Raw genomic sequence first — 10,168 nt, 5'->3', positions numbered from 1 at the left:
TGCCTATACGTAGATGATTTAATATCTCACAAGAAAAATATGCGGATGACTTACTAAAGAATTTCAACATGCAAGATTGCAAACCACTTGCCACACCTATGGCGATGAACAAAAAGCTTTCAAAAGATGATGGGCAAAACAAAGTTGATGCAACAGTTTATAGAAGCCTAGTCGGTTCGCTAATCTACTTAACCAACTCAAGGCCAGACATCATACATGCAGTTAGCATCGTGTCTAGATTCATGAGTAACCCAAGCAAAGCACACTTTGCAGCAGCCAAGAGAATCCTAAGATATGTCAAAGGCACAAAGGATTTTGGCATTTTGTACGAGGCAGATAGAGACTTTAACTTGACAGGTTATACAGATAGCGACTGGGCAGGAAGCACAGATGATAGAAAAAACACAAGTGGATATGTGTTTCTTCTAGGAAACAAAGCAATATCATGGGCATCAAAGAAGCAAACAATAGTTGCTCTATCATCAGCAGAAGCAGAATACATGGCTGCAACAAGCACTGCGTGTGAAGCGATATGGCTCAGAAAAATTCTGCAAGACGTACAACAAGACTTCAAGACTCCAACAGTTATTCATTGTGATAATATGTCAGCTATTGCAATGACTAAGAATCCAGTATTCCACAGTCGTACAAAGCACGTTGAGATTAGATACCACTTCATCAAAGAGCTCGTGGAACGTGAAGAAATCAAAATGGAGTTCTGCAAGACTGAAGAACAATTAGCAGACATCTTCACCAAGCCAATTACAACAGAGAAGTTCATCAAATTCAAAGACATGCTTGGAGTTTAAGACTTTTCTAGATTAAGAGGGAGTGTTGAAGATTAATCTAGAAAAGTGTAGATGTATAATTGGTGGTCAATTATCTAGAGAGTTCTACACCTATGGAGATGTTGTAGTGTGTATAAACTTCTTGATGGATGTAGAAAAATATCTTATAGAAGCACCTAGAACATTATAGAGATGGATGGTAGATGATAGATGAGTCTAGAAGACTTTAGGACTAAGTAATATAGAAGTGTGTAGAAATCACCTATGTAACCTATATAAAGGCATAAGTTGTAGCAAGCCAAGTAATGAAAGAAAAGAAGCTAATAAGCACAATTCAAGTTAAGGTGTCAATTTTCTGAAAACTCATCATCTTCCTACTCCCATAATTTCTATCATACATTTCTACCATATCCTTCCATAGAAAAAAAGGCATAACCACGTCCTATATCATAACACAATACGTGATAGCCCCTTCTGAGCATGCAATCCTTGATACATAATATTTTTTAATGCCCTTTTACTATTGATACAGTTAACTTGCATGTATTGAGGTTTATCTTTTAATGCTTCTATGCCAGAGCTTATGATTGGAATCAACTTTTCTTTCACAACCTCAATTAATGCAAGTGAGTGTAGTATCTACTCAGTGTTTAAGGAGCTCTTAAAATCATTAATCATATATCCATTAATAATTGACTGCTCAGGGATTCAGCCTCATTTAGTTTGATCCTAAAGCCTTAGCTAGGGAAAGGAAGTGGTTAAGAATTTACGAGCAGGGAAAGTGGTAAAAGAATTTGTCCAAGAGTTATATATATATTGGATATGGCTAAAGAATTCAGCCCTTGGATTTGTTAAAATCTTCTTAAATCTTCCTTTGGGTATTGTATTTGTCACCAAACTCAATTCCTGTTAAATTTCCTGGTGGCTATACCTGTGTCTAGCTTTTTCTGGCCTTTTTATGTTGTGTTAATGCTAAGTAAACATTTTTTGTTGGGAAGGTATGTAGAAGCAAAGCTTCATGGTGAATCAAAGGTGATTCAAAGGTGTTTTGATGATAACAATGATGATAACAAAAGATGATGACAAAGGTGATGACAAAATGCTCAAAGATCAATCAAAGAACAACTCAAGAGAATCCAAGATCAATCAAGAACAATTCAAGAGTTCAAGATAAGAATCAAGAAGAATTCAAGACTCAAGAAGAAAGTCTAGAGTCAAGAATCAAGAATCAAGATTCAAGGTTCAAGATCTCAAGAATCAAGAGCAAGATTCAAGACTCAAGATTCAAGAATCAAGAGAAGGCTCAATCAAGATAAGTATGAAAAGTTTTTTTCTCAAAACTTTGAATAGCACATGAATTTTTGACAAAACCTTTTACCAAAGAGTTTTTACTCTTTGGTAATCGATTACCATATTGTTGTAATCGATTACCAGTAGCAAAATTGTTTTAAAAAAGTTTTCAAATTGAATTTACAACGTTCCAATTATTTTCAAAAAGCTGTAATCAATTACAATGTTTTGGTAATCGATTACCAGTGCCTTTGAACGTTGAAATTCAAATTCAAATGTGAAGAGTCACTTCCTTTCACACAAAAGCTTTGTGTAATCAATTACACTAATTTGGTTATCGATTACCAGTGACTGTTTCTGAATAAATCAAAAGATGTAACTCTTCAAAAGGTTTTTGACTTTTTCAAATTGGTTTTAAGTTTTTCTAAAAGTTATAACTCTTCTAAATGGTCTTCTTAACCAGACACGAAGAGTCTATAAAAGCAAGACTTTGTTTTGCATTTTTCAATCAATTCATTGATTCAATCTTGAATACTTTTCCAATCAATCTCTTACAATCCTTTACAAGCCTTGAATCTCTTTGAACTTCTTCTTCTTCTTCTTCTTTGTACCAAAAGCTTTCTGAAGTTTTCTGGTTTTCCAAACCTTGAAAACTTGTGCTATTCATCTTTTCATTCTCTTCTCCCTTTGCCAAAAAGAATTCGCCAAGGACTAACCGCCTAAATTCTTTTTGTGTCTCTCTTCTCCCTTTTCCAAAAGAACAAAGGACTAACCGCCTGAATTCTTTTGTGTCTTCCTTCTCCCTTGTCAAAGAATTCAAAACGACACAGTCTGAGAATTCTTTTGATTCTTCCCATTCCCTAATACAAAAGTGTTCAAAGGACTAACCGTCTGAGAATTCTTTTGTATTCCCATTCACAAAGTATCAAAGGTTTAACAGCATGAGATCTTTGTCTCAACACATTGGAGGGTACATCCTTTGTGGTACAAGTAGAGGGTACATCTACTTGGGTTTGACTGAGAACAAGAGAGGGTACATCTCTTGTGGATCAGTTCTAGTGGAGGGTACATCCACTAGGTTCAAAGAGAACAAGGGAGGGTACATCCCTTGTGGATCTTTGCTTGTAAAAGGATTTTTACAAGGTTGAAAGAAATCTCAAGGACCGCAGGTCGCTTGGGGACTGAATGTAGGCACGGGTTGTTGCCGAACCCGTATAAAAACTCTTGTGTGTTTGTCTTCTTCTTCCCCACTCTTTTACTTTCCGCTGTGCATTTAATTTCCGCTTTTACTTTTTGTTAAGTTTTTCTTCTACTCCTCATTCTCTTAACAATTTAGTAAAAACCTTAAAAGAGTAATTTTTTAATTAGTAAAGGTTTAGGAATAATTAATTCAACCCCCCTTCTTAATTATTCTGAGACCACTCGATCCAACAAGGTACGCTGTAGACATGACATATTTGGTTGTTGTTGACGACTTTTGTGCAAAGTATGTGGTTGCCTTTGTCAAATACTTTGAGGTATAGCTTGTGAATGTGGCCCTTCATGAAAAAATAAGCTAGCTCCGCCCGTGTATGAACAATAAAAGATGAGAAACTGTTAGTTAGTTGGTACCATCATTAGAAAGCACCTCCACATAATATATGTGAGCAAGTGACAAGAAACATGTTTTTTTTGGCCAAGTCCACAAATGAAACACTAGATTAGAGTTGGATAATGTAAAAGGTATAAACAGGAATTTCAAACAAAAGGGATAATTCCATTTGAAATTTACCAAATGGGAGTATTTTTTGGGTAAATCTCTAAATGAAATAATAAAAAATTTCACCACTTTGATTCTTTTATAATGAAGTCGTAAAATTCTAACAACTTTAGTTTTTTTTAATTATTTATATAGTCGTAAATTTTTCATGATTTCAAAATCATGATTAATTATAATTTTATATTTTATTGTTTAGTTGTTTTTAAATTAAAAAATAGTTATAATTAATATTTTTTTAATAACTTATGACTTTAAAGTCGTTCAAATAATAATTATAATCAAACTAAGTTTTTTATAATTTACCACTTTAAAATCGTTTTAATATAATTTTATATTGCATTGTGTAAGTATTTTAAAATTAAAATAATTATAATTAATATTTTTATAATTTATAACTTTAAAGTCATTTAAATAATAATTATAATTTAAGACTTTAAATTTGTCATCTCGTCATACACGATAACTCTATGGTATAAGTTTATTTTTCTCCTGCCTATTTTTTCTTTTACCATACATATTTTTAATATGCTTTTCAATTAATATAAAAAATATATTGGCACAAACAATGAATGTTGTTGTCTTTCTTTTATAATTTTATATTTTATGTTATTGTGTTTCTATTACTGTATTTGTTTTATCACGTCGTCATATATGATAAATGTTTGGTATAAGTTCATTTTTCTCTTATTTTATTTAATATTTTCTATATTTGATTTTTTAAATTATTATTATTTATTAAATTTAGAAACGAAAATAAATTTAAACAGTATAAATTAATAATTTAAAAATAATTATTTATTCATTTTATCTAATTATTATTTTTTTAAAAATATTAATTAAAATTAATAATTAATGGTTAAGAATAAAAAATAAAAATCATTTGATTAAATATATTAATTATAAAATTCCTTATTGAACGACTTTAAAGCCGTATGCTATAAAATAATATTATTTATAATTATTTTTAATTTTAAAAGAATTAAACAATAAAATATAAAATTATAATTAAAACGACTTTAAAGTCATTAAAAATTAATTTTTAAAAAATTAATCACGACTTTTAAGTTGTGAAAATTTTAGGACTTTATATAAATAATTTTAAAAAAAAAACTAAATTTGTTGGACTTTTTAAGATTTAACTATAAAAAAAATCAAAATCATACATTTTTTATAATTTAATATTCAAGAGCCTTAAAATAATTTACCACTTATCCCGCTTGAAGATTAATTCAAAAAATAGTGCTTTTGATAAATTTCAAATGAAATTACCACCATTTGGTCGAAACCCGGTATAAACAACTAGTTGAGTAAAGAGGACTGCATGTGTAGATTGTCTATAACTACAGTAAAGCATTGAAGCGTAAATGAATTACGTTTACCTTAGTATTCAAAACTAGTGAAGGAGACAAAGCCATCAAGAATCTTTCTTCTTTCCCCATTTGATAAAAGTATCCCACTCAGTTCGAAATTTCTAGAAGTATAATACAGACCGCAGAACGCAGTTGACCGAATTAAAAAAAAAAATCACATTCGGAATGATTCCTCTCTTTTGAGCTCTGCCACAATTTTATGTGAATGTAAAAAAATTATCTAAAGAGGTCTGTTTTGTTGGTTTGTAATAAGTGGTAGGAAATTTAATTAATTTGACTTAAATTAATCTAACCGCAATTTAATTTACGGATGAGCGCTTCTAGTACGAAAGGAATATGCAAGAAGCACATGTAACACTAGAACATTGACCACTTTTAAAACAAATATTGATTAAAAAAAGTGTGTATATATCTAGAATTTAATGGCTATATGTATTTTCGGTGTAAAAATTTTATATTATTAATCGATTGAAAATTATTATTATTATTATTTTAAAATAATTATTATAAAATTTAATAAAATTTGTGATACATGCATATAGTGTTTTATAATTAGATGACAACGATATAAAATTAGTTTAATATATATATATATATATATATATATATATATATATATATATATGATTTTATAAAAAAAATCTTATATTAAAAAATGAGTCTTAACAAATAGCATTTTTCTCTTTTTGCATGTCAAGAATATAAATAAATTATGAAAAATAATGTAATAATTTTTTATTATAATTGTTTAAAAAATAATTATGAGTTGGGATTACTCGTTATATATTAAATTAAATTAAAAATAACATATACATTTTGAAAAACAAAAGTCTATGCATAAATAATTTTGATGTTATCCCACATATGGTCTTTGAATTTTAATAAGGAGATTCGACTCCACCACTACTAAAAATATTATTTTTTAAGACGTACATTTTAAGATGGTTATGCAAAACTGTCTTAGAATGTTAGGCAGTGTCAACTTTGTAAATAATAAAAGTTATACGACGCCAGTTTTGTAAAAACCATCTTAGAATGGTTTCTTTCAAAGACGGTCCTCTAAAAATCATCTTTGAATAATAGCTTTCAAAGATAGTCCTCTAAAAACCGTCTTTGAAATTTGAATGCCTTTAATATTTCGTTTCTCACTTAATTACTTTTTTCTGCTCCTTTCTTCTTTGCTAACCATGTTTCTCTCATATCTCTCACCTTTGCTCTTTCTTTCTTTCCCTCGTTAACCTCTGTCACCCATCATTGCCACGCACTGTCACGACTCATCGTCGTAGTCACCACCATCCCGACTGGTTGCCACTGTCACGGCTCGATTTCATTATCGTCGCTTGAAACCCAAACGACACATTGTCACCATTGTTGCAGGTATGGTTTCGTGCATTGGCATTATTGCGCCGTGGCGGTTCACGACAGCCATGACAAACATCTATTTTTGCCTTTCCTTTTAGAAACCCTAATTAGTTTTATTTTAGGTACTACTTGTTTCTCTGTCATACCACTTGTTTTTCCGGCAACCACCCTTAGTAGGTATTTTTTTCTTCTCTTTCTTTACCGAATTGGTACACTTGAGTGTGAAGGAACTAACTAGTACTCTAATTGATGAAGGCATTAATTATCTAGGACCTAGATAATTGGTGAGGAGAAGTGATGACGAGACGAGTTGATAGAGACAGAGACTACAAAGCAAAGGCGACTCTTGCTCCTCCTTCCTCACTCACTCTCATTTTCTCTATCTCTGAAGCCAAAGATGAACCAAATTGACGATGGTCGAACCCTTTCCCCTCTATTGGACCAAGCCCCAGAGAATGTCTTGGAAAGTGTGCTCCACTTCCTTACCTCCCGGCACGATCGCAACGCCGCCTCACTGGTCTACAAGTCCTGGTACCATGCCGAGGCCCTCACCCGCACCGAGCTCTTCATCAAAAACTGCTACGTCGTGTCCCCGCATCGCGCCAGCACCCAATTCCCCCGCGTTTGGTCTGTGACCATTAATGGCAAGCCATGCTTCGCCGACTTCGACCTCATGCCCCTAAACTGGGGGTCCACTTCACCCCTTAGGCCACCGCACTCTCCCAAACTTACCACTCATTCCTCAACAAACTCCACCTCAAACACATGTCCCTCACTGACCATGACCTCAACCTCCTCTCCCACTCCTTCCCCTCCTTCCAAGACCTCCTTCTCTCGTGCTGTGAAGGCTTTGGCACCACCGCTCTTGCCGCCCTCACCTCTAACTACAGGTTCTTACTAATCTTACAATTTGGGTTTCATCGTAAAAAAAAGTTAGTAATCATTTATTACTGATCAATGTGGGATATCCAATACTTGGAGATTGATGAGAGTGCTTGAACTAGTGGAATGCGTGGTGGAGGTCGGCGATGAGGAATTGGATTGGATATCGCGTTTTTCAGAGATTGACGCTCTAAAACACACAAAACATTAACTTCATGAATTTTTCAATATTGGTTTAATTTCTCACACATTTCCTATGAATTGGATGCTAAAGTCACAAGATATTGTCCTATAAATCTACATAAAATGTAGTTTTATTAGGGGAAGATCCCATTAATGATGATCAGCCAGAATTTTTAGAGGAGATTAATCATGAACAAAGTTAGTGAATACTTTGCACCAATATCCATTACTAAAAAAGCAATCTTTTACGACGCGCATTCGGCGATGGTTCCCAAGAACCGTCTTAATATGTAAGGTGGTGACAACTTTGTAAATATGAGATTTTTAACGAAGACGATTTTACAAAAACCGCCTTAAAAAATTTTAATTTTAAGACCGTTTTTTAAAAACCATCTTATAAGAGAGGGATATTTAATGACCCGCGCAAGATGTCTTTCCCTCTACTCTCTTACCTTAAGGTTTCCAGCGAGTGAGGGATTGAAAAGATGAGAACTGGGTTGCGACGCTCTCTTGCCCACACGCAAACTCGTCCACCGCAACAGCTTGGAGGATGTCTGGTGAGAGACGTAGAACATGCACCTTACACCCTTTTTTCTCATCGATAGGGATGAAGAGAGAGACAAATAAGAAACCATTTTCATTTCTCAGAAGCCATTTCAGAATTAGATCTATGAACCAAAAATGTATTCGAAAGAGAAGGGCACCAATGTTCAGGTTCTCCTTCGTTGCAGGTAATTCTATTTTCCTTCGTTAATTTTCACGTTCTGGAACTCCATTTTCCTCCCTTACAAATCAATTTTTCACAGTCCGTTTAGTGGTCGTGTTACAGAGCATCGTCGGCAAGCACATCAACAGGGTTTTCACCTTTGATAAGGTCCTTCTTCTCACTCTTCCTCGTGTTCGATATGTTATAATCTCCAAGCTTGAGTTTATGAAAATGGACACAAATAGTGGGATGTTGAGTTAGTTTTTGGGGGATTTCAATTTCAAATATGAAATGTGTTCATTTTATTTTGTGAAGGTTTTTGGTCCTTCTACACAGCAAATGGATCTTTATGAACAAGTTGTTACTCCAATAGTTAATGAAGTTCTAGAGGGATTTAATTACACTATATTCGCGTATGGTCAAACTGGTACGGGAAAAATCTACACAATGGAAGGGAAATGTAAAAAGGCCAAGGTATGCTTTAGTGTTTTGATGTTATCCACACGCAGATTAATGAGTTAGGTTAGTGACTTCATTTGAGTATTGTACTACAGAGTGGTCCTAATGGAAAGTTGCCTCTAGGAGCTGGAGTTATTCCTAGGGTTGTCAAGTAGATTCTTGACACACTTGAGAGCCAGAATGTTGTGTACAATGTGAAGGTCACCTTTTTGGAATTGTATAATGAAGAAATCACTGATTTGCTTTTCTGGAGAGAGGGTCTTCTAAACGACGAACTGCAGAAACTTTATTGAACAAGCAATCAAGGTAATTGTTGTTTTGCTATTTCTTTAGTTGGCAAGTAATGGATTAGAGAGGTAAATGGTATTTCATCCAATTTACTTTCATTGTGCAATATTTATTTCTGAATCTGCTATATTTATTATATCTTTATTTAATCCAACCTCTTAACAGTTGGTTTTGAACAAGTATGATGTCTGGAAGCAATTTGGGTAGATAATCTAATATTCATATGGGAAATAGAAAGTTATTGAAATTGGTGAGAAGACGTAAAATGAGAACTATTTGAATTCTTATGAACATCAGTTGCCTTAAAAAAAAGCTAGCCAATTTAGAAGTTCGTTACCAATTTTTCATGTTCTTCTCAAGACTTCATTAAATTATTTTTTAAATTGAAATAAGACATGAAGACAAATAGTTATTTTTTAAATGCAGAAATTAAATTATTTAACTATATGGTGTTTTAGGAAGAAGTGAAAGAATAATCGCTGTGTTATTTAAAATTCATATGTTGTAGAGGTGTTTATTTTCTACTGTATAACTCTTATCTCTTGATTGAATCAGGTAAAAGTAAAGCACTTAATAGTAACTATACACAATAAAGTTCTAAATCAGTGAGTGTTAAGGACTCATTTATATATAGAAAAGTTAAGTAGTTAGTGTTCTAATGTAGGGCTTGGTTTTGGTGTGAATTTTTTGTTGGAATTTATTTTGCAACTTGTTATGGATGTATGTGCTTTCTCCTTGCAGGGCTTTATCGGCTTCCCACTGAGGCTTTAGGGGTGAAGGCTGCTGCTGGTTGGGCTTGTTAGGAATTTTATAATTCCTAATTAATTAATATGGGCTACATATTATATTATAACATTTATATTAGTTATTTACATTTAAATGAGTTCAATATAAAGTGATCTATTTAAGTGAGCTCATTAGACTGCCAACAGAAAATTAATATGGGCTTAATCAGTGGAAACCAGTTTGGCCCATTAGGGGATAATGGGAACCCTAATAGGTTTAAAACATAAGGCATGGTTATGGTCCCCAATACACCAAATCAATAAACAGTTTCTCATCTCCCCATCTGAAGAGAAAA

The 10,168-nt window shown here is 33.0% G+C and overlaps 1 protein-coding gene across 1 annotated transcript; it reads left to right on the top strand.

Annotated features, from left to right (window-relative positions):
- The first annotated feature begins 6,966 nt into the window (after window positions 1-6,966).
- Window positions 6,967-8,954, top strand: LOC114411119 (kinesin-like protein KIP2). Its single transcript, XM_028374876.1, has 4 exons — window positions 6,967-7,459; window positions 8,441-8,508; window positions 8,656-8,814; window positions 8,895-8,954. Exons 1-4 carry the CDS (start codon window positions 6,967-6,969, stop codon window positions 8,952-8,954), a joined length of 780 nt encoding a protein of 259 aa, XP_028230677.1.
- The last annotated feature ends 1,214 nt before the right edge of the window (window positions 8,955-10,168 follow it).

Source organism: Glycine soja, chromosome 5 (assembly GCF_004193775.1).
Source record: "Glycine soja cultivar W05 chromosome 5, ASM419377v2, whole genome shotgun sequence".
In the NCBI taxonomy this organism is placed as follows: Eukaryota; Viridiplantae; Streptophyta; class Magnoliopsida; order Fabales; family Fabaceae; genus Glycine; species Glycine soja.
Note: the sequence above shows the minus strand (reverse complement) of the source record. Positions and strands in the feature narration are given on the sequence as shown.